Source organism: Tupaia chinensis, unplaced genomic scaffold (assembly GCF_000334495.1).
Source record: "Tupaia chinensis unplaced genomic scaffold, TupChi_1.0 Scaffold000316_1, whole genome shotgun sequence".
In the NCBI taxonomy this organism is placed as follows: domain Eukaryota; kingdom Metazoa; phylum Chordata; class Mammalia; order Scandentia; family Tupaiidae; genus Tupaia; species Tupaia belangeri.
Window position 1 is genome coordinate 4,019,701 of NW_006159809.1, and position 24,248 is coordinate 4,043,948.

Below are 24,248 nucleotides of genomic sequence, written 5' to 3' on the forward strand. Positions count from 1 at the left end.
ATTTTCTATTAAATACAGGTTTGGTTTTGTTTGTTGATAGAGGGCATATACACTGAGAGAGAGAAGGAGAGAGAAAAGGAAAGTGAGAAATTCCTCTTCCACACTCCCATGGGGGATGACTATGTTTCAGTCACTTCTCCATTTCTTGTTTGGGATTGTGACACGCATGCATGCACCTGGTATGCTTTTTAAACTGCTGGGTCCAGGACTCGAACCACATAGTTGGCCATGTGGGATCCAGCTGCTTTAACCACCACACCACTGGCTGGCCCTAACATAGTACTTCTTTAACACGTTAAAAGCTGGGACCAGCAGTTAGCATAATGGCTATATCGCTGGACTCCCACGTAGTCGACCACAGTTCTAGTCCCGGACCCAGTGGCTTACACTCACGCCGGGCGTGTGTGTGTGCGTGCCCAAGATCCCAAGAGGAGAACGGAGGAGAAGGGATTGCGGCGTGGCCATCCCCTCTGGGGGGGTGATTTCTTGGTTTCTATCTCTCTGTCTCTGTCTGTCTGGCTAACGCTTGCACCCTATAGCAAAAACCTCTCCAAAAAAAGAAAGAAAGAAAAAAAAACATGTTAAAAGCTTTTCTTTGGGATAGAGAAGGAGAGGTACTCCCTATAGGGGCCTCATGCTATGATCTGACACGGGTGAACACACCTAGCATGTCCAGAGAGACCTCAGGAACAGAACCCTGAACATTTCCCATGTGAGTCCAGTTGTGCCACTCCCATACCACCACCCAGACCCTCTTTTTTACTTTTTAATCAGTCTGACTTAAAACTAAAATTACTGAGGTAAAGTAGAAATCCACAGATTCCTAGAAGTAAGTGTCAGTGTGTATCATTTCTGATATTTCTATGCATTTACAAAATGGGCCCCTGCTGTACATTTGGTTCTGAAATGTGTTTAACCATGTTTTGAAATCTCTATGTACTTCTATCTATACACTTCATGTACTCTATCTGGCCTCCTTAACTAGTGTACAGGGTTCTATGATGTGAATGTCCTACAGATTATTTATTCATCTCTCTACTGATAAGCTTCAGGGTCATTTCTTGTTTTTTCACTTATTAAAAACAATCCTGGGGAGCCAGCAGGTGGTATGGTGGTTGAGGATGCTGGACTCCCACGTGTCTGACCGCGGTTCAAGTCCCAGACCTGGCAGCTTTCTTTCTCACTTTCCCTCTTTCTCTCTGGTCAAATTAAAAATAAATAAATTGGAACCAGCAGCTTGCACAGTGGTTAAGGCATTGGACACTCGCACATGGCCAACCATGGTTTGAGTCTGAGACCTGATAGCTTGCTTTTCCACTTTCCCCTTTTCTCTCTTTGGTCAAATTAAAATAAATGAATGAATGAATAAATAATTATTTAAAATAAAGAAATAACTTGTCTTTATCTAAGAGGAGTAATGTAGAAGCAATGTGGCTGATTGAAGAACTTTTCATTGCTAACAGATACTGCCTTGTTGCCTTATAAAATACTGTACACTTACATTTTTATCAATAGCATTTTTTTTATCAATAGCATATTAATGTACTTACTTGTCTATACTCTAGTCCACACTTAATAATGTAATTAACTTTTGAGGAAAATAAATCAATAAATTGAACAGTTTTTCACATGTTAATTATACTTCTAAATTGCTTATTCATCTCCTTAGCTAATTTTTCTAAAAGGTTCTTACATTTTTTAAGGATTATTTTATTAAGTTTATTTATTTTATTTTAATTTCACCAGAGAGGGCCAGAGTGAGAGAGAGAGAGAAAGAGAGAGTGAGAAAGCAAGCCATCAGGTCTGGGATTCAGACCACAATCAGCCATGTAGAAATCTGATGCCCTTAACCACTACTCCTCCACCTTACATTCTTAACAAGTTATAGGAGCTCTTTACCAGTTAATCCTTTATAATATATATTGCAAGTACTTTATGGTTACTTGTCTTTTTATTCTGTTATGGGAATTTTAATTGTTATGATTTGAAATAAGTTTTATTTTTATAAGACTTCTAGGATTTTTGTCATGTTAGGAAGGCCTTATAGAGAGTAAGAGAGAGAAATAAAAACTTAAAGTTTTTTCCTTCTAAAAACTTTAAGAGACCAGCAGTTAGCATAATAGCTATGTTGCTGGACTCCCGTGTAGTCAACCACTGTTCAAGTTCTGGACCCGTGTTTTGGTGACATCCCAAATATTCTGATATTGAAAACTGAATTTTTGGGTTGGTCCCACAATGCAGACAGAGCCAGATTTCACATGGCTCCCCCCAGTTCAAATTCTGACCCCAGTGGTTTGCAAAACACTCCAAGTCGTGTGTGCTTGTGTGTGCCCAGAATACTGACAAGATGGAGAAATGGAGCAAAAAGGATTGTGGTATAACTAGGCCTCATGGAGGAGAGCACCCTCTCTCTGTGTCTCTGGAAAACAAACAAACAAACAAAAATACTCATTTAAAAAAAGAAAGCTGAATTTTTAAACTGTGAGGACAGTAGGGGTACCTAATTCCTTGCACTATTTTCTGTAGGTGAAAATTGAGGCCAAAAAGTTCGGTTTCTCAGGCAGTCACAGAGTTCATGGCAGGTCAAGGACTAGATTCTAGGGTTTTTTCTTTGATTCAAGTGCCCTTTATACCAGACATCTTAAGGGACACAGACAGGTGCCTTATTTGTACAGTTGTGCTGGAAATCCTGCTTTTTATATGTGGGAAGAAAAAAACATAAAGGTTTTTTTTATTGTGATGAACTATTTGTATTTAGTTTTGCAGAGTAATATATGTGCCTAAAATTAGGCCTTTCTGTTTTCAGTCCTAAAAATTCATATACTTTTACTTTTACCCTAACAGTAGCAGCCGTTCTTCAAAAACATTCAAGCCAAAGAAGAATATCCCTGAAGGGTCTCATCAGTATGAGCTCTTAAAACACGCAGAAGCAACTCTAGGAAGTGGAAATCTGAGACAAGCTGTTATGCTGCCAGAGGGAGAGGACCTCAATGAATGGATTGCTGTGAACAGTAAGTTTATAATAACATTCAGCTTTGCTTGTCTAGTCGCTGAAATCTTTATGTTGATGAACCTTCTTTTACAGGTAGAACTGGAAACTATTATAACAAGTTATCTGTAAAGAAACCGATCCATTGGTACCAGCAGTTAGCGTAATGGCTATGTTGCTGGACTCCCACGTAGTGACCGCAATTCACGTCCCGGACCCGGTTGCTTAAACTCACGCCGGGCGCATGTGCGTGCGTGCCCAAGATCCCGAGAGGAGAATGGAGGAGAAGGGATTGCAGTGTGACCATCCACCCTGGGGGGTGATTTTTCTCTTTCTGTCTCTCTGTCTCTCTCTTTCTGGCGAGCGCACATGCCCTATTGCAAAAACCTCTCAAAAAAAGAAAGAAAAGAAAAGAAAAGAAAAGAAAAGAAAAGAAAAGAAAGAAAGAAAGAAAGAAAGAAAGAGAAACCCATCCATCGAAAACTGTTCTCAGATTAGTTGGTGGCTTGTGGGGTTGAGTAGAAAGACCTGAGAAGCAATGAGAGCTTTGGGGAAATTTCTGAATATGGTCAAAGATTGATAAATGCACTGATTCTACCTGTGGTGGACCATGACTTTATAGGAAATCCATCTGTACAGTTTTGTCCACACTCCCAGTCAACAGAAAAGTCAATTGCAGTTCATAAGGTCATTCAGTTGATTGTTGTGACCTATGAGTAGTCAGAAGGAAATTGGGAGAAAATGGAGTGATCCAAGGGCTGAAAGCCACTCTGAGGTCAAGAGAACGAGGGCATGACATGGACTGATATATGCTGAGGCCAGAGATTTGAATATGAGAGTCTGTAATTTTTTTTAAAGAATTATTTTATTTAACCTTATTTATTTATTTTTATTTGACCAGAGAGGGACAGCGTGAGAGGGAGAAAGTGAGAAAGCAAGGCTGCCAGGTCTGGAACTTGAACCTCATTCGGCCATGTGGGAATCCAGTGCCCTGAACCATACCATCTGCCGGCCCCAAGAGAGTCTATAATTTCTAAGATAATATCAGATTCAGGTGTTAACTTTTAAATCTTAGTAGTTTTGACTGTTCCAGAAATTTTAAGCACATTCTCTCTTTATTTAATTGCTAGAGGGTGCATGTACTTGTCAGAGAGAGGCAAGGGAAGCACCCCCAATGGGGCATAGTCATGCCAGAGTCTCTTCTGTTTCTCTGTCTTGTCAGGATTTGGGGCACACACATACACATGTCTTATGTGTTTCATGCTGCTGGAGCTGGTATTCCAAGTCCTAGACCTTGTGGCCATGTAGGAAGTTGGCTATGTGGGATCTTGTTCCCTTAACTTCTAGTCTATGGGCTGTCCCTTAAAGACCTTTCAGTGCAGGACCAGCAGATGGCATAATGGTTAAGTTGCTGGACTCTCACATGGCGGACTGTGGTTTGAATCCTGGACCCAGTGGCTTGAAACTCAAGCTGGTGCATGTGTATGCAAACCAGGATCCTGGCAGGAGAATGGAGGAAAAGGGATGTGGCCATCCCCCTCCAGGAGATGATTTCTTGCTTTCCCTCTCACTGTCTCTTTCTCTCTCCATCAAGCACTCGCACCCTAAAGACAAAAACCCTCTTCAAACAAACTTTCAGTTGGATTTTTCTAACATAAGTAGAGAAATTAGAAGAATGAATTTCTCAGGTATCCATTATCCAACTTCAGCAATCCCAATGGATGGCCAGTTATGCTTCTGCATCCTACCTTGATTATTTTGAAGTAAATCTAAGACATGTTATTTTACCTGTAGATCTTTCACAAAGTATATTAAAACATAAGAACTCATCTTAAAGATAATAATACCATCATCCTTTAATATCCGGTCTATGCTACATTTTCCCCATCCTATACATTTTTTGTTTGTTTGTTTTAATTTATGCTTGGTTTAAAACAGGATCCAGCAAGGCCTATATGTATATTTCTTGAATCTCTTAAACCACAGGTTTCCCCTCATTGCAGTCTTTTATCCTTGCCATTTTTGTTGTTGTTGAAGAAAGCAAGTCTTTTTTTCCCCACAGCATGAATCTAGCTGGTTGTACCCCAAGTCATCCATTAGTATGTCCGATTCTTCCCTTTTCTTTTTTTTTCCTGTTCTTTATTTCCTGTAAACATTAGCTATAGAGCAGTACTGTCCAGTAGAACTTTCCATGATGAAGAAAATGCTGTGTACCATCTCTGTGGTCATTTAGTATTTGAAATGTGGCTAGAGTGACTGGGGAACTGTATTTTAAATTTAATTAAATTTTAATATAAGTAGTTATTTGTGGTTGTTGGCTACCATGTTAGTGCAGACTTGTACCTTGATCAAATTCAAGTTTGATTTTGTTTTCCCATAAGACTACTTTATAAATGATGGGATATATTTCCATGGTGCCTAGTTGTTATTTTTCTTTTTTTATAATCACCCAAAGCCTGTGGTTTACATTAGAGTTTATTGTTGGTGTTGTATATTCTGTTGTTTGGACAAATTTATAATGACGTGTCCACCACTATAATATTGTCATAGAGTCGTTTCGCTGTCCTAAAAATTCTCTTTTTTCTGCCTGTTCATTCCTCTCCCTCCTCTGTGCTCTGGGAACCACTGCTCTTTTTTTTTTAATAATTATTATATTAATTAATTAATTATTATTCTTCCATTTGAACAGAGAGAGAGAGAGTGAGAAGGCAAGTTGTCAGGTCCAGGATTTGAACCAAGGTCAGCCATGTGGGAGTCCAGCACCTTAACCACCATGCCACCTGCTGGCCCCACCACTGATCTTTTTCATTGTCTCCGTAGCATTGCCTTTTGCAGAATGTTTTCTAATTGGATTCATACAGTATATAGCCTTTTCAGGCTGGCTTCTTTGACTTTGGGATAGGCATTTAAGTTTCCTCCATGTCTTTTCTTAGCTTCATTTCTTTTTTATTTATTTTATTTTAGTTTTTGCTAGAGGGCACATATTTTCACCAAATAGAAACAGGGAGAGGAGAAAGCACCTCCTTGGGGAGTGGTCACTGCACAGTCCCTTCTCTTCCATCTCTCCTTAAGCTATTTTGGGCACACATGCATATGTGCCTGGTGTGTTTCTCATGCTGGACTGGGCCCTGGACTAAATGATGCAGCTGGCTATATGGGATCCAGCTGCCTTAACCACTAGGCCACAGAGCCAGCTTCTAACTCATTTCTTTTTAGCACCAAATATTTCATTTATTGGATATGTCAGTTTATCTATTCACTTCTTTTTTTTCTTTCTCTTTATTTGGAGAGGCTTTTGCTATAGGTTGTGTGCGTGTGCCAGAAAGACACAGAGAGACAGAGAGACAGAAAGTGAGAAATCATCTCCTGGGGTGGTGGCCACACCACAATCCCTTTTCCTCCATTCTCCTCTCAGGATCTTGGGCACACACGCATACGCGCCCAATGTGAATTTAAGCCGCTGGGTCTGCGACTCGAACTGCGGTCGACTACATGGGAGTCCAGCGACATTGCCATTACGCTAACTGCTGGTCTCTCCATTCACCTCTTGAAGAACATTTGGTTGCTTCCAAGTTTTGGCAGTTATGAATAAAGTTGTTGTAGACATAAGCATATAGGTTTGGGTATGGACTTAAGTTTTCAACTTTTTGGGTGAATATCAGGGACCCACGATACGGTAAGAGTGTGTTTAGTTTTGTAAGAAACCACCAAACTTTTCTTCTGAAGTGGTTATATTGTTCTATAGTGAATGAGAGTTCCTGTTGCTTCACATCCTTGCCAGTGTTTGGTGTGCAGTGTTCTGGGTTTTGGCTATTTTGAGAGGTGGCAATTAAAAGAACAACAAAATACACACAAAAAGGAAAGTACTCTGCCATTTGCCATAGTGTGGGTAGACCTGAGGACATCATGCCAAGTGAAATAAGACAGACATTGAAAGGACAATATTACATGAGCTGACTTAAATGTGGAATATTAAAAAACAAAACTCGGGACCAACAGATAGCTTAATGTATGTTGCTGGATTCCCACACACATAGTCAACTGTGGTTCAAGTCCTGGACCCATCAACTTAAAACTCATGTTGGGTACATGTGCGTGCATGCCCAAAATCTCGAGAGGAGAATGGAGGAGAAGGGATTGTAGCAGGATCATCCCTCTGGGGTGGGGGGGTAATTTCTTGCTTTCTGTCTCTGTCTCTGCCAAGCGCATGTGCCCTTCAGCACACATCTTGGAGACCCCTAGAAAATTCCAGTATACCCTCTTGAAAAAAATAAGAGTAAAAAAAAAGCCATTAAAATAATTTTGCCCTCACAGATCCCCCCTGAACAGGGGATTCCTCAACCATATTTTGAAAACAACTACTTTAGGTCAAACTGGCCACCATCTGGACATACTTTTTAAGTGAATATTCAGTGCCTAAATGTTACTTTCTTAGAAACATGACTAAGAGGAAGAAGTTTGTATACCATTTCTTTTGACAAGATGGAATTTTTTATCTATTTGTTTTTTTAAGGAACTTGGTAAAACCCTAGTTGACTTTTAGGTATTCCTTTAGAAAGGGAACTAAAACATTAAAAAAAAAAAAGACTTTCCAAGGTATACGTGGTTTTCTTTGCAGAGTAATTATACTTTACTCAAATAAGTGCTCTTTTTCCTTCCAGATCTAGCTGAAAGTCCTTTAGGAGGTATTTCTGATTGCTTCCATATTTTGTGATACTTTTTCTCTGACTCCATAGCACTTTTTGTTGGCCTTTGGGTTCTGTCTTTCATATCTTACATTATTAATTTCTTAATTTTGTCCTTTACGTTAGCTAGAGACTCTGAGACAAGGGACTTTATTCTTTATTCCAAGCACTGCAGTTCAGATTGCTACCAATGTGTTAGTAGACTGGGCCATGATGAGTTAGATTTCTAAAATGTCCATTATATAGCTGGTATAACTAACTGTCTCCCTCACCTATATTCCACAAGACTTTGTTTTTTCTTTGCTAACACAAGTAAAATCATCTGATTCAGATTGATAAGGTATGGGTTTTTCCTTCCCTTTAATGTAACCAATGATGCATTCTAATGATATAATAGTCACCATTAAGTTAGAATTACATCTAGTATTTTCTTTTTCTTTTTCTTTTTTTTTTGGAGAAGTTTTAGCTATAGGGCGTGTGTGCTCGCCAGCCAGACAGAGACACAGAAAGCGAGAAATCACCCCCAGGGGGGATGGCCACACTGCAGTCCCTTCTCCTACATTCTCCTCTTGGGATCTTGGGCACACACACACACACGCTCCACGGTCGACTACGTGGGAGTCCAGTGACATAGCCATTACACTAACTGCTGGTCCCAAGTATTTTATTTTTCTAGCTGGCAATGGTGCAGTGACTAAGAGTGCTAGACTCCAACATGGCCAGCTGTGGGTTCAAGTCCTGGAACTTTCTTCCTCTCTCTTTCTCTCTGTCTCACTCTGTCCATCTCTGGTCAAATAAAAATAAATGAATAAAGCTAAAGAAAATACATCTTTAAAAAAAAGAATTACATCTAGTATTTTTTTCCCTGTTAAATGCTAGTTAGAAGCTTAGTGTAAAATTTGGGAACCAGCAGTTAGCGTAATGGCTATGTCGCTGGACTCCCACATAGTCGACCGCGGTTCGCGTCCCGGACCCGGTGGCTTAAAACTTACGCCGGGCGCGTGTGCGTGCGTGCCCAAGATCCCGAGAGGAGAGTGGAGGAGAAGGGATTGCTGCGTGACCATCCCCCCTGGGGGGTGATTTCTCGCTTTCTGTCTCTATGTCTCTCTCTGTCTGTCTGGCGAGCGCACGCGCCCTACAATGAAAATCTCTCAAAAAAAAAAAAAAAAAAAAAAAGCTTAGTGTAAAATTTAAAAAACAATCAAAATGTTAAAAAAAAAAAATAGGAAATAAGGAACCAGCAGGTGGCATGGTGGTTAAGGCATGGGACACTCCCACGTGGGAGTCTCTCTCTCTGTCTTGCTCTGGCCAAATTGAAAATAACAATAATGAGGTGGTGTAGTTAAGGGTGCTGGACTTCCATATGGCTGATCGTGGCTCTAGTCCTAGATCTGGTGGCTTGCTTTCTCACTATGTCTTTCTCTTCTCTCTCACTCACTCTCTCGCTCTGTCCCTGTCTGGTCAAATTAAAATAAATAAATTAATTAATTAAATTAAATAATTATTTTTTTAAAAAGAAATAATGATAAATAAAATGAAATAATTCTTTTAAAAATAAATGAATGAATAAAATTAAATAATGCTTAAAAATAGGAAATAAAAAGGTTGGGCACAAAAAAATGCTTTGTGTGTGTGTGTGTGTGTGTGTATATTTAAAAGAACTGTTTTATTTACTTATTATTATTATTCAATTTGTTGGCAGAAAGAGAGAGAAGAGAGTGAAAAACTAAGCCACCAGATCCAGGACTTGAACTATAGTTGGCCATGTAGGAGTCCATCACCTTAACCACCACGCCACCTGCTGTCTCCAAAAGCTTAGTATATAAAAAGTTAAGGGTTTTTTTTTTAGAATTAATTAATTTTATTTTCAGTTTGAGCTGAGAGAGAAAGAGAGTGAGAAAGCAAGCCACCATGTCGGGAATCAAACCATAGTTGACCACATGGCAGTCCAGGGCCTTAACCACCATGCCACCTGCCAGCCCCAGAAGTTAATTTTTTTAAGTGTGACAACTTAAGGGAATTTATAGTATTGTTCGGTTATTGAATCTCGTAAGGGTTGGCCAAGAACTTAAATGCATTATCTACTTTCTCCTCAACTGAGAGATCTGACAGTTTTGTTGTGCTTTAGAGACATGCTAACACAATTTTGCTATTATCTTTGTAGCCGTGGATTTCTTCAACCAGATCAATATGTTATATGGAACTATTACAGAATTCTGCACTGAGGCAAGCTGTTCAGTCATGTCTGCAGGTCCAAGGTACATATACTACCTATCATTTAGGTTTTTGGATTACTTTTGCTTTATCACTAATTTATATAAATGAAATAAAAAGACTCTTTGCTTTTTTGGGTTTTGTTTGTTTGTTTGCCTTAAGGTGTATGCACTCACCAAAGAGAGACAGAGACAGTGATAGGAAGAGTAAGAAATGCCCAGGGGAATATAGCCATGCCACACTATATTCTCCTCCCAGGATCTTGGGCATGCATGCACATGTGCCTGGTGTGATTTTGAAGCCACCAGGTCTAGGACTCGAACTGTAGTTGACAGTGTTGGAGTCCAGCAGCATAATTGCTAGCCATCTACTGACATGACCTTTTTTTTATTATCGACTTGTATAAAGATGCTTCAATTAAATTTTATTAGTTTGTGAATACTCATCTTTAAGCTTTTATTATTAAATAAATATTTATTTAATGTTTATTACTTTGATATGTGGGTACTTAGTATTTGATTTCTATATTGCATCACAGTATTTCTAAATGTTCTATTTTAGGAGTAAAAGTATAGAAATTTGAGCTATGTTTAATCTCTCGTTGCAGAAATTCAATTTCATTAATGTTTGTGTTTCCTTTTTCTAGTTTTTAAGTGAATTTATTGAAAAAGTTTTTAGTGGTCTTTCCATATTTTATTTTTGGGTGTGCACTTATTTATTATTAAGTAAAGCTGTATAATTTAGAAGTAATTATCTGGCTTAAAGATGCCAGGTTTAAGAAAAATTTATTTTTAAAGATATTTACTATAGGTCATGTGTGCTCCCTGGAGAGAGGCAGAGAGACAGAGGCAAAGTGAGAAATCACTCCTTGGAGGTTGGGTATAGCCACACCACAATCCCTTCTCTTCCTGGGGTTTTGGACATACATGTTCCCAGCATGATTTTCAAGCTACCAGGTCTGGAACTCAAACCCAACTGGCCATGTGAGAGTCCAGTGCCTTAACCACTACACCACCTGCTAGCCCACTATATTAAAAAATTTTAAACCGGAGGCTGGCAGGTGACATGGTGGTTAAGAGGGGTGGACTACCACATGGCCGACCGCAATTTGACACAGTTGCTTGCTCTCTCTTCCTCTCTCTCTCTCACTCTGTCCCTCTCTAGTCAAATTAAAATAAATCAACAAATAAATAAATAGAAGTTCAGTAAAATAATTATTTAAAAAAAATTTTTTTTTGAGAGGTTTTTGCTATAGGGCGACAGAAAGTGAAAAATCACGCCTCCAGCGGGGATGGCCACACCACAATCCCTTCTCCTCCATTCTCCTCTCGGGATCTTGGGCACGCATTCACATGTGCCCGGCGTGAGTTTAAGCCACCATGTCCAGGACTCGAACTGCAGTCAACTACATGGGTGTCCAGTGACATAGCCATTATGCTAACTACTGGTCCCTACAAAAATGTTTTTTAACTAGTAAATTTTAAGAAATATTTTTTAAAGTTTGGAATTTTTAATAACGCATAATGTTAAGTCAGTATATAATGGAATCAATATTTTGGCATGTTTTCTTTGCTCATTTTTTCCTATAATTAGTGACTGATTATATGTGGTGATAGAAGGTATCAAGATGTTTGCCTCTTAGAAAAGATTGCCCTTCCTGACTTTGCTACAAATGTAAAGGAAAAAAAGATCCTTAATGATTTTACAGTCTTATTTATTTATTTATATATTTTAGAGGTTTTTTTTTTTTTTTTTTGCTACAGAGTGCATATGCTCTTTGGAGAGGCAGAGAGACAGAAAGCGAGAAATTTTCCCCCAAGAAGGATGGTCATGCCACAGTCCCTTCTCACTCTCCTTGTGGGATTTTGGTCATACACGCACATGCGCCAGGTATCAGTTTCAAGCCTCTGGTTCTAGGACTTGAACTGTGGTCAGCCATGTGAGAGTAGAGCAAAGTAACCATTATGCCATCTGCTGGTCCCAAGTCTATAGTATGTATGTATGTATGTATTTAAAGAGAGAGAGATTTTTGCTGTAAGACATGTGCACTCACTGGAGAGACAGAAAGCGAGAAATCACTCCCCATTGGGGATAGCCACGCTGCAGTCTGTTCTCCAGACTCCTCGGAGTTTTAGGCAGGAACACCTATGCACCTGGCATGAGTTTTAAACCACTAGATCTGGGACTCAAACCACAGTCTACTACATGGGAGGTCAGCAAGATAAGCATTATGCCATCTACTCCCCCTCTTTTTTTCCCTAAAGAATTACTTGTTTGTTTTTTTTTTTTTTTTCTTTTCTTGGAGAGGTTTTTGCTACACATGCGGTTACCAGAAAGACAGAGAGAGACAGAAAGCCATAAATCACCTCCCAGGGAGGATGTTCACGCTGCACTCCCTTCTTCTCCATTCTCCTCTTGGGATCTTGGGCACACATGTATATGTTCCCGGCATGAGTTTAAGCCACGGGACTCAAATCGTGGTCACCTTCATGGGAGTCCAGCGACATAGCCATTACAATGCCAACTGCTGGTCCCTGTTGTTTATTTTTTAAAATCTGCTATAGGGCATGTGTGCTTACAGGGTTGGGGGGTGGGGGAGAAAGAGAGAAAAAAAGAAAGCCGCCAGGTTCAGGACTCGAACTGCAGTTGGCTATGTGTGAGCCCAGTGCCTTAACCACCATGCCACCTCCTGGTCCTGTTTTAGTCCTCTTTAAAAGAGGTTAAAATAAAAAAGGAAAATGAAACTTAATCTATGGCTTAAATGCTTTTACACAGTGAAATTTTACATACATTTTTGTTAATCTGCCTCAGTAAAAAGGAAGGGGTAAGACATGCATCCTAAGGATATTTATGTAGCACTTTCTCTAAGACAGGGTTTTGTAATCTTGGTTCCACTGGAGCTGATAACTTGCTGGCCAGGGAGTTCAGAATGCTGTGGGGTTTGCAATTCTTTTCCCAGTCCTCAACACCCTGTACTTACGGACAAGGAATTTAATTATTTTACTTTTCCCAGGCCTGTGTTATCAAACATCCATTCCAGTATGCCAGCTGTCTTGTTATCTGTTTTTTTCTTGCAGTTATAACCATCCCATTTCAGAATAATTCTAGAGGGAACTCACAGTAATCTTTAGTAAAACTCTATGTACCTTATAAAGTTGTATATAAATTCTGTTGACTGAATAAAAACCTGCTCTCATTAGAAATTGCACACTTGTTAATGTTTTTGAAAACTTTTATCTATAAATTTTTTTTCCAGATACGAATATCATTGGGCAGATGGTACTAATATTAAAAAGCCAATCAAATGTTCTGCACCAAAATACATTGATTATCTGATGACTTGGGTTCAGGATCAGCTTGATGATGAGACTCTCTTTCCTTCTAAGATTGGTGAGTTAAAGTTGTAGAACTGTTTTTCTTTTTCAGTGATAATTTATTTTTGTTTAGAGATTTTTTACTATAGGGCATGTGCACTTGCCAGAGAAACAAAAAGCAAGAAATCATCCCTTGGCGGGGGAGCCCACACCACAATCCCTTCTCCATTCTCCTCTTGGGATTTTGGGTACACATGCATGCACGCATACATGCCCGGTTTGAATTTTTTTTTGTTTGTTTGGGGGTTTTTTTGAGAGGTTTTTGCTATAGGGTACATGTGCTCCCCGGAAAGACAAAGAAAGAGACAGAAAGTGAGAAATCACCCCTGGGGGGGATGGCCACACTGCAATCCCTTCTCCTCCATTCTCTCGGGATCTTGGGCACGCATGCACACATGCCCGGCATGAGTTTAAGCCACTGGGTCTGGGTCTTGAACAGCTGTCGGCTACATGGGAATCCAGCGGCATAGCCATTGCACCAACTGCTGGTCCCCTGGTTTGATGTTTAAGCCACCGGATCAAGGGCTTGAACCAAGGTCAACTACATGGGAGTCCAGCGACATAATCATTATGCTATCTGTTGGTCTCCCCCCGCTTTTTTTTAAACGTTACTTTTAAAAAATTGACTGTCAAAATCTTCTCCAAAAAGTTTGTACTTGTGTGTACTCCCCATACAGCCGTGCTTGTTTCTGCCTGTGCTGAACCAAAACTGGTTAACACTCATTTTTTTTTTTTTTAATTTTGCCAGAGGGTTCACTCACATGGAAAGTGAGAAAGCACCCCATGTTAGGGAACGGTCACACCATACTCTTCCATTTCCTCTTCAGAATTTGAGGCACGATGTGGTGTGTTTCTCACATACAAAGCCACTGGATCTGGGATACATGCTGTTTAATTGGCGGGATCTAGCCACCTTAAGTACCATGCCACAGGCTGGCCCAGTACTCACATTTTTATTTTTTCTAGCTTGGTAAATTCCCTTGTAATATTCAGCTGAAAAATACTGATGAGATTGGACATTTTTTGATTTATTGATTATTGTTTGCTTTGTGTTTGTACCCTTTGCCCATTTTAGGATGTTCACTTTTTATCTTGTATTTATATTTTTTTCCCAGGTTGTCTTTTGTCTTATTTGGTTCCTAGGATATTTGTGTTATATATCAGTATGGTATTTTTTCCTATTAATTGTTACCTTGATGACTCAGTAGTTGTGTTTTTTTTTTTTTTTTTTTTTTTTTAGAGATTTTTGCTATAGGACATGCTATTCCCTGGAGAGACAGAAAGCAACAATGTAACCATTATGCAATCTGCTGGTCCTGATGACTCAAGTTTTTAATACAATGAACACAAAGGTTCCTATTTTGGGATCAGCAGTTAGCATAATGGCTATGTTGCTGAACTTAATGGCTGTGTTGCTGAACTTAATGACTATATTGCTGAACTTTCATGTGTTCCACTGCGGTTCAAGTCCCAGACCGGTGGCTTAAACTCATGCCGGGCGCATGTGCATGCATGCCCAAGATCCCGAGGAGAGTGGAGGAGAAGGGACTGCGGTGTAGCCATCCCCTCTGGGGGGTGTTTTCTCGCTTTCTGTCTCTCTATCTCCTATCTCTCTCTGTCTTTCTGACGAGTGCACATGCCCTATCACAAAAACCTCTCAAAAATAAAAAAGGTTCCTATTTCAAGATAATAAAAATACAAGAACAATTGCATTACTTTATTTTTGTAAACCTCTCCATAGGAAAAAAAAAAAAGGTTCCTATTTCAAGATAATAAAAATACAAGAAAAATTGCATTACTTTTTGTTGTTGTTGTTGAGAGATTTTTTCTATAGGGCTTGTGTGCTTGCTGGAGAGACAGAGAGATGCAGAAAGTGAGAAATTATGCCACAGGGGAGCTGGTCATGATGCAGTCCCTTCTCTTCCATTCTTCTCTCGGGATTTTGGGCATACACACACATGGACCTGGCATAAGTTTTACATCACCGGGTCCAGGATTTGAACCACAGTCGACTATGTAGGAGTCCAATGACATCACCATTATTGCCATCTGCTCGTCCCCTAAATTACTTTTTTTCTTTTTTTTTTTCCGTAGAGGATTTTGCTATAGGGCGCGTGCGCTCACCAGACAGACAGAGAGAGACAGAGAGACAGAAAGCGAGAAATCACCCCCCCAGGGGGGATGGCCACGCCGCAATCCCTTCTCCTCCATTCTCCTTTCGGGATCTTGGGCACGCATGCACACATGCCCGGCGTGAGTTTAAGCCACCGGGTTCGGGACACGAACCGCGGTCGATTACGTGGGAGTCCAGCGACATAGCCATTACGCTAACTGCTGGTCCCTCCCCTAAATTACATTTTAAAACAATAAACCAGAAAGTTGAGACATCTATTTTCAGAAGAAAGCTTTGGCTTTTGAGAGTAATTTAGAAGATAAACTTCTTTATATGTGTAGATTATAGTGACTCACAGTGCCTGTTTTGTTTTTGTTTTTTTTTTTTTTGCTTAGGAGTTTCAAGTCTTAATTTTGTGTATGTGAATGAGTTTAAGAGTTATATATACTGGGACCAGCAGTTAGTGTAATGGCTATGTCGCTGGACTCCCATGTAGTCAACTGTGGTTTGAGTCCTGGACCTGGCAGCTTAAACTCACACTGGGTGCGTGTGCATCATGCCTAAGATCCAGAGAGGAGAATGGAGGAGCAGAGATTGTCGCATGGCCATCCCCCCAGGGGGTGATTTCTCACTTTCTGTCTCTGTCTATCTCTTTGCACCCTATATAGCAAAAACCTCTCAAAAAAAAAAAAAAAAAAAAAAAAGAGAGATCTCTTTGTTATATATACAAAAAGTAAAAATTTTCTATTTATACTCAAAATAGTTACTCTTGTTAGATTTTAGAAATAATTTTTTTTTCTTTTTTGCTATATGGCACATTTGCCCACCAGAGAAAGAGAGGGGGAGAGGAGAATGTCCCCTCCATGAAGAATGATCATACCATAGTGCCTTTTCCTCTGTTTCTCCTTACTTTAGGTATTTAGGGAATGCACACACATTTGCCAGTGTGGTTCTCAAGCCTGTGGGTCTGGGCCTCGAACTACGGAGCTGGCTGTGTGGGATCTGACTCCCTTAATCATCCTGCCATAGAGTCAGTCCAGGAAGAAACTATTATTAAACAACTAAAAAATTAAGTTTATTTGAATTTGATTCAGCAGCATTTTATATAATTTGATGATTATGCCTAATATTCCAGGTCAGCTAGGAAAAGTGTGGTATGTGAGGATATACTTAGGTTTGGGTTCTTTCCCTTTGCCTTTTAAAAAATATACAGAAATAGGTATGTGTGTATTTGTCAATGTGTGTGTTTATGTATTACAGTTACTCATGGCAGCGTCTCAAATTTTCTGCTGTTGAGTTAGATAAAAGACTAATTGCTAAAAATATATATTTGATTGCAGGGGTCCCATTTCCCAAAAACTTTATGTCTGTGGCAAAGACCATCCTAAAGCGTCTGTTCAGGGTTTACGCCCACATTTATCACCAGCACTTTGATTCTGTGATGCAGCTGCAAGAAGAGGCCCACCTCAACACCTCCTTTAAGCACTTTATTTTCTTTGTTCAGGTAAGTTGAACCTTGCTGTAGGGTTAGATCTCACAGGTTAACAGCTCAGTCCTACAAGAACCCCCCCCCCTTCAAGCCAGTCTAAGGTCGTAGGTTGTCACCAATACTGCTGACTGAGAGGCTAATTAAGGTTCCCATGACCTTTTCCTTGGGTTCAGTTAAATTGCTAGAACAGTGCCAGCTCCATGGTTCAGTGGTACAGCCCTGCTCTAGAGGAGCTGGGTCCCACATGGCGACTGCAGTTGGAATCCCAGCTTGATCAGCCTAAAACCTGCGGGACATGTGCTAGTACCCAGATCCCACAGGCTGGAGAACTAGGGGAAGGGGATCAGAGTTAACCAGACCCCATGAAGGGTGCTTCTCCCTCCCTCTCCTTTCCATGCTGTACGTGTTCTATGTTGAAAAAAAATGTTTAATTGCTTGAACAACTCACAGAACTCAGAAACACATTTACTGGTTTGTTGCCTTTTTCTTTTTCTTTCCTTTTTTTAAAAAAATTGTTGTTTATTTTCCTTATTTTTCCTTGTTTCCACTTTTTGTAAGAGTCTGTGAAGAGCAGACTTAAGACCACTCAGTGGTTGTTCCCACCCATTCAGTGGCCTGAGCAGTGGGGGCTACAGACCAGTCTTCGGTGGCAGGCTGAGCACTCCAGTCTTCAGTAGGAAACTGCTGGATGGGCACAGAGCGCACCTGCACGCCTTCAGACCAGTCTGCGACCTCAGGCTGAGTAGCAGTAAACTCAGGAGCTGGAGCAGTCCATTCACCCTGAAATTCCTCCTTGGTCACAGCGTTTTCAGCTGCAGCCTGCTCCTCCTTTTCAGTCTCTTCAGGATCTCTGTAGAAGTAGAGATCAGGCATGACCTCCCACGGGTGTTCACGGGAAATGGTGCCACGCATGCGCAGCAGTTCCCTGAGAGCTCATGCACTTGTCAGAGGGAATGGTCACTCTGTAGTGCCTTCTTTATCTCTCCCTTCTTTTGGGAGTTTAGGCATGCACACACATGCACCTAGAGTGTTTCTCAAGCTGCTGGATCCAGGGCTTTAACTGTACAGTCTGCCAGGTGAGATCTAGCTGCCTTAACTACCAGGCTACTGAGCTGGCCCATGTACTGGTTCACTGTAAAGGATATTGCAAAGGATACAGATGAACAGCCAGATGGAAGAAATGCACTGGGTGGGACCAGCAGTTAGCGTAATGGCTATGTCGCTGGACTCCCACGTAGTTGACCGCGGTTTGAGTCCCAGACCCGGTGGCTTAAAACTCAACGCTGGGCACGTGTGCATGCATGCCCAAGATCCCGAGAGGAGAATGGAGGAGAAGGGATTGCAGCATGGCCATCTCCCCTGGGGGGTGATTTCTTGCTTTCTGTCTGTCTCTGTCTGTCTGGCAAGTGCACGTGCCCTATAGCAAAAACCTCTCCAAAAAAAAAAAAAGAAATGCACAGGGTGAGGTATGGAAGAAAGTGGAACTTCCATGCCCTCTCAGGCTCGCCTTTCTCCAGAAACTTCCACATGTTCAGCTATTCAGACATTCTCTGAAATCTTTCCTTTTGGGTTTTTATGGAGGCTTCACTAAACAACCACAGTTTGACTACATCATTGGCCATTGGTAGTCAGCTCACCCTTCAGCTTATCTCCCCTCCCCAGAGGTTGAGACTTAGGGTCAAATGTCCCAACCCTTTCGCCATCCTTGATCTTCCCAGTGATGACCCTCCATCCAGAAGCTGTCCAGGGACCCCAGCCACCAGCCATCTCATTATCATGCAAAAGACACTCATTGGAGATTCCAAGGATTTTAGGAACTGTATGTCAAGAAATAGGGACAACGACCAAATGCAGTCAGGAATAAGTTTGATTTCAGTTTGGTCGATTTAGATTTGCCACTTGTGTGAACATTATTAGAGTCTACTTGCACAAACCTGGATAGTGTGTCCTACTACACACCGAGGCTGTCTGCTGTAATCTTACAAAACCACCATCGCATATGCAGGCTGTCCTTGACCAAACTGTCATTCTGTAGTGTCTAACTGTGTCTATCTCATAATTTCTCTCTCTCATACACACACACATCCCCATGTATTTTTTATTACCAAAGGGCACATACACTCACCAGAAAGAAAGTTCTCCCTAACAGGATGTGGTCACACTGCAATCCCTTTTCTCCTTTTCTTTTTCCCATCAGGATTTTGAGCATATATGCACATGGTACCCCTCATGTTTCTCAAGCTGAGAGGGGCTGGGTTTCAAACTGTGGGATCCAGCTCCCACTGCATAGCAGCTTAACTACTGCACTAAAGGGCTGCCCTACACTTTTTAAATGAGTCAAAACAATCCTGTTTTAAAATATTTAGAGATTTTTTTTAAATCATCCTATTGGATTTCAGAAAACTAGGATTGGAAATCCCTTCTCTAAAACACATTTAAATTAAAGAGTTGTAATTTTAGGAGCCAGCAGGTGGCATAGTTGTTTAGGCACTGGACTTCCACATGGGCAACCATAGTTTGAGCCCAGGACCTGGTGGCTTGCTTTCTCACTTGCTACCACCCCTCCTACCCCCTGTCTGTTTCTCTCTGGTGAGCATGTGTGCCCTATGGCAAATTTAAAAAATAATAAATAAAATTAAATAATTCTAAAAAGAAAGAAAGAGTTGCAACTTTAGATTTATTTTGAAGTTTTCTTTTTGTCTTTTTAGGAGTTTAATCTGATTGACAGACGTGAGTTGGCACCTCTTCAGGAATTAATTGAGAAGCTTGGATCAAAAGACAGATAAATGTTTCTTCTAGAACACAGTAACCCTCTTGCTTCATCTACTGCTAAAGTTATTTCATTGCTATCTGATAGACTAGTGATACGGACTTTAAGAAAACAGGATAAAAAGACACCGATACCTGTGTCTACTGATAAAATTGTCCCAAAGGTAGGTTCACCAAAAAGCTGCAGAGTGAGACCTTAAGGACACAGCCAAATCTGAGGTACTACTGTGTGACCACTCCTGTTACTGTCAGAGACATACTTGGTTGTAATACGTGATGACTAACCTGTAGCTTATTAGTTTACTTATTATTCTTTTACTCAAGAAAATGATTGAGTCTGTTTCAGGTGATAGCATAGTGGATCTTAAGAATTAAGTTTCCAGAACAAATTTCCTAACAACACAGATTGGTTTTTTTCTACTTTTATTTTACAAATAAAAAAAGTATTTGTAAGTTTCCTTAAGATAGAGAATATTGGTCTCACTTTAGAGAACCTTCTAGTTTCAAGTTCGTATGCTAGTGTTTTTATAGTTAACATATGTATATTTTTTCAAAATCCATGATTGCAGTACAAATCATCATATGGCATATGTGGAATGGGAGTAACCAAAGTTATTTTAAAAGTGACTTTATTATTTTTTTTTATCTTTATTTGGGATTTGTATTCACATCTATCTAAATTATTAGTGTATCAGAAATGATTTTTTTTCAGCTTTTAAGGATGGTCTTGTAGATTTTTATTTTGAATGTTTCAGTGAGATGAATTTAATGTGTAGCTTTTGGCTCAGAAAGAAAAAACTTGCCCCAAATTATGGCAAATATAGGTCTCAAAGCCACTATTTTCATTCTCATTGTTTTTTAGAGGCTTGGGCATTCTGGATAAGAGAACGGGAAAAAGTACTCTAAGTACTTCATTTGTTGTTGTGGTTGTTTGCCATAGGGTATGTGTGCTCATCAGAGGGAGAGAGAGACACAGAAGGAAAATGAGAACTCACCCCCCACGGCAGATGGCCACACTGCAATCCCTTCTCCTCCATTCTTCTTGGGATTTTTTTTTGGGTCCATATACACATACACCCAGCATGATTTTCAAGCTGCTGGGTCTGGGACTCGAACTATGGTGGGCCATGTGGGAATCTAGCACCTTACCCACCATGCCACCTGCTGGCCTCATTTTGTGTAGCAATTCATGAACTTTATCCTAGTAAGGATAAATCTTAAGGAAACCACAATAAAAACCTTGAAGATGTACACATTTTAAATCTAGCTAAAGGTTTGGTGTGCTACCTATTCTTTAGAGAGGTGTGTGTTTTTTAATGGAGACAACATGGGAAGAATAAGTTTTTAAAAACTTCCTTTATTCTGTTAATAGTGAAAGGATAGATTGAGCCCCTATAGGGGTTATATCCTATTTTGTTTTTCTTTCAAAACTTGAAATTGTTTCTATTGGGATAAAAGAAACCTCCTTTAGTGAAGAAAAAAACAATTTTCACTTGGTTCCTAGGATTTAGTAAACTCTAGCTGACTGTTTAAAATGTATTGAGAACGCAGCAAATAACACTTGAAGACTTGGCAGCCTTTATTTTTATTTTTCCACTAGACTATGGAAAAAGTACTCTAAGTACTTCATTTGTTGTTGTGGTTGTTTGCCATAGGGTATGTGTGCTCATCAGAGGGAGAGAGAGACACAGAAGGAAAATGAGAACTCACCCCCCACGGCAGATGGCCACACTGCAATCCCTTCTCCTCCATTCTTCTTGGGATTTTTTTTTGGGTCCATATACACATACACCCAGCATGATTTTCAAGCTGCTGGGTCTGGGACTCGAACTATGGTGGGCCATGTGGGAATCTAGCACCTTACCCACCATGCCACCTGCTGGCCTCATTTTGTGTAGCAATTCATGAACTTTATCCTAGTAAGGATAAATCTTAAGGAAACCACAATAAAAACCTTGAAGATGTACACATTTTAAATCTAGCTAAAGGTTTGGTGTGCTACCTATTCTTTAGAGAGGTGTGTGTTTTTTAATGGAGACAACATGGGAAGAATAAGTTTTTAAAAACTTCCTTTATTCTGTTAATAGTGAAAGGATAGATTGAGCCCCCATAGGGGTTATATCCTATTTTGTTTTTCTTTCAAAACTTGAAATTGTTTCTATTGGGATAAAAGAAACCTCCTTTAGTGAAGAAAAAAACAATTTTCACTTGGTTCCTAGGATTTAGTAAACTCTAGCTGACTGTTTAAAATGTATTGAGAACGCAGCAAATAACACTTGAAGACTTGGCAGCCTTTATTTTTATTTTTCCACTAGACTATAAAGGAAAGACTTGCTTAGAAACTCCATTCAATTGAATTTCAATAAGTTCTTAAATATATATATGTATATAGTTTCAAAGGAAATATAAGCATTTCATCTAATTTGGGCTGAAACCACACTTGCCTTTTGAGGAACTGAAGAATAGGATTATCACTTAGGAGGGAATGAGAAAAGCCCTCTATGAAGCCTTCCATGGTCCACCTAAAGCTTTTCCAGAGGTCCAGTTGGCAGCCATTCTGTGTGTTTACTTTGATCTTTCATGAGGAGGAAAGCAGGTTTCTGGATGTCATGTAGAATGTAACTGCCTCTTAACTTTAAACTCTGTTGACTTGAATTTTTTAAGTCCACAAGGCATGAGGTTATGTTTCTCAAACAGGGTTGTACTTTCACCATCATTTCTACTATTTCAGGTATTCTCAACAAAAGGGTTCTCACATAAGACCAAAAAATAAAAACCAAGTCTCAATTTTCTCCATTTATTTTTTGGGATAGAAATCCTCCCTTTCTTCAGGAGTAAGCCCCCAAATGAACCAAAGATGGTCACTTAATAGGAGAATAGTAGTAAAAGTAGCTTATTAATAAGATAGAAATAAAAAATTCATTAGTTACTTTGAGACTCAGAATGTCTTATTCTTTAAAATATAAAAACATTACCAGTTTCCTAGGCCAAGCTGGCTTAACCAGCAGTACATCTAAACATTCATGCTAATATTTGTTGATTTCCAAGGCCAGTCAAGGACAGGAAGAGAACTAGAGGAAGTGGGGAGAATGGGAAGAGGAGGGTACCTTCCTGGTGTGGCAAGAGGGCCAGCCTCTGATAAGAGGTTGAAGAAATTGGCCTGCCTTTGGCTCCTCCTCTCATTTTGCATTACCTCCCCATGCCCAGGTCTGCTGATCCTCTCCCTACCCTCCTCCTCTAGTATCCAGTCTCTGCTCTTCACACCTGATTACAGTCCTGGGGTGGAGCGTGCATGCTAAATTATGCGGTTAACCTTATGGTGCTTTACCTTTGAGGCCTTCTAAAAAAACTTGGACAGCAATGTGCACATTTTTACTTAAATATTCAGACTTCTTATCCTGTAGATTGTATTGACAGCCAAATGTATCTCCTATTCCTCAGATTGTGAATAAAGTGATTTTATAGGGTTGGCAGCTAACAAACTATTTCCTTCCATCTTAGACGTGACATACAGAGCCCTAGCTCATGTAGCTGCTTACTTGAAAAATGCAAATCTGTGTTCACTATTACTTTGATAACAAAGGTAACATTTTCTACTAGCATGGAGGCAAGAGGAACAATCCTGGTGGTATTACCATTTGCAGGCATTGCTCGAGGTGTCCTGTATCCTGTTGGCCTCTCTGAGCACTGAGGTCATACTAGAAGTACAGCTTCTCAAACATCACATTACCTCATAAGCATAAACAAATCGGGCCCAAAGACAGGAAGTCCTAGAAATTTGTTACTGAGCACCATCAACAGGCATGTTCTTTCCTCCTGAGATCAGTTCAGTAGATTGATTTCTGCTACTGTAGAATTTTGGCAAAGAATGAAACTAGTAGTCCTTTGGTCTTCTTTTTACATTCAATTTTGATACTCCAATTGTTAAAAGGCTTTGGTGGAAGATTCTACATGTGGTAGCAGTAATTCTACAAAGTGACTGCGTCGAAATTCATTTGGGTTTTCTTTCATGAGATTCTGTTCCAAACAAGTATTTTGTAAATCCAAATGGATTACCAGTGTGTTCTAGCCTTATAGAACAACCTTCTGTGTTTGGTCTACATTGAAAATAGTTGGCATAAGTTAGCTTTGGTTACCATCTAAGATATTTTAAAATGTTCTTTACATAAAAGTTTATGTTGTATTTTTAAACCTTTAGGGGCTTTATCTATTTTTCTAAGTCAGTTAACTACTTTTAAAAAAAGTATTTTGTATCTACTTTTGTAACTTCATCAAAATAAAATATATTGAAAGCAAGAAATGACTGATTAAAGTATGTCTCAACACATCTCTATTTAAATATGGATTCTTGAGGTTTTTGCTGATTCTGTAGATTTTGAGTACTGTTTAAATTTGGAGGTTATCTTTCCATATTATATAGTATCTCAAATGTTTTCTTAGCCATTGAAGAGAAGGAAGTTCCTAAATGAACTAGATATTTTATAGTACCAGGAGCCCACCACCAAGAAACAAACTGTCCCTCAGTTTAATAGTGGCTGAAGCCCACCCCATACAGAAATACGGAGTCTCCTTCCTACCACGCTTGCCGAGCTCTGGCCCTCTTTGTACATTCCTG

At 39.9% G+C, this 24,248-nt stretch overlaps 1 protein-coding gene across 1 annotated transcript; it reads left to right on the forward strand.

The window, feature by feature from the left end:
• Positions 1-2,829: 2,829 nt before the first annotated feature.
• On the forward strand, positions 2,830-20,469 carry MOB1A (MOB kinase activator 1A). Its single transcript, XM_027772955.1, has 5 exons — positions 2,830-3,011; positions 9,839-9,932; positions 13,145-13,278; positions 16,716-16,879; positions 19,573-20,469. The coding sequence occupies exons 1-5, from the start codon at positions 2,966-2,968 to the stop codon at positions 19,648-19,650; spliced, it is 516 nt and encodes a 171-aa protein (XP_027628756.1). The 5' UTR covers positions 2,830-2,965; the 3' UTR covers positions 19,651-20,469.
• The last annotated feature ends 3,779 nt before the right edge of the window (positions 20,470-24,248 follow it).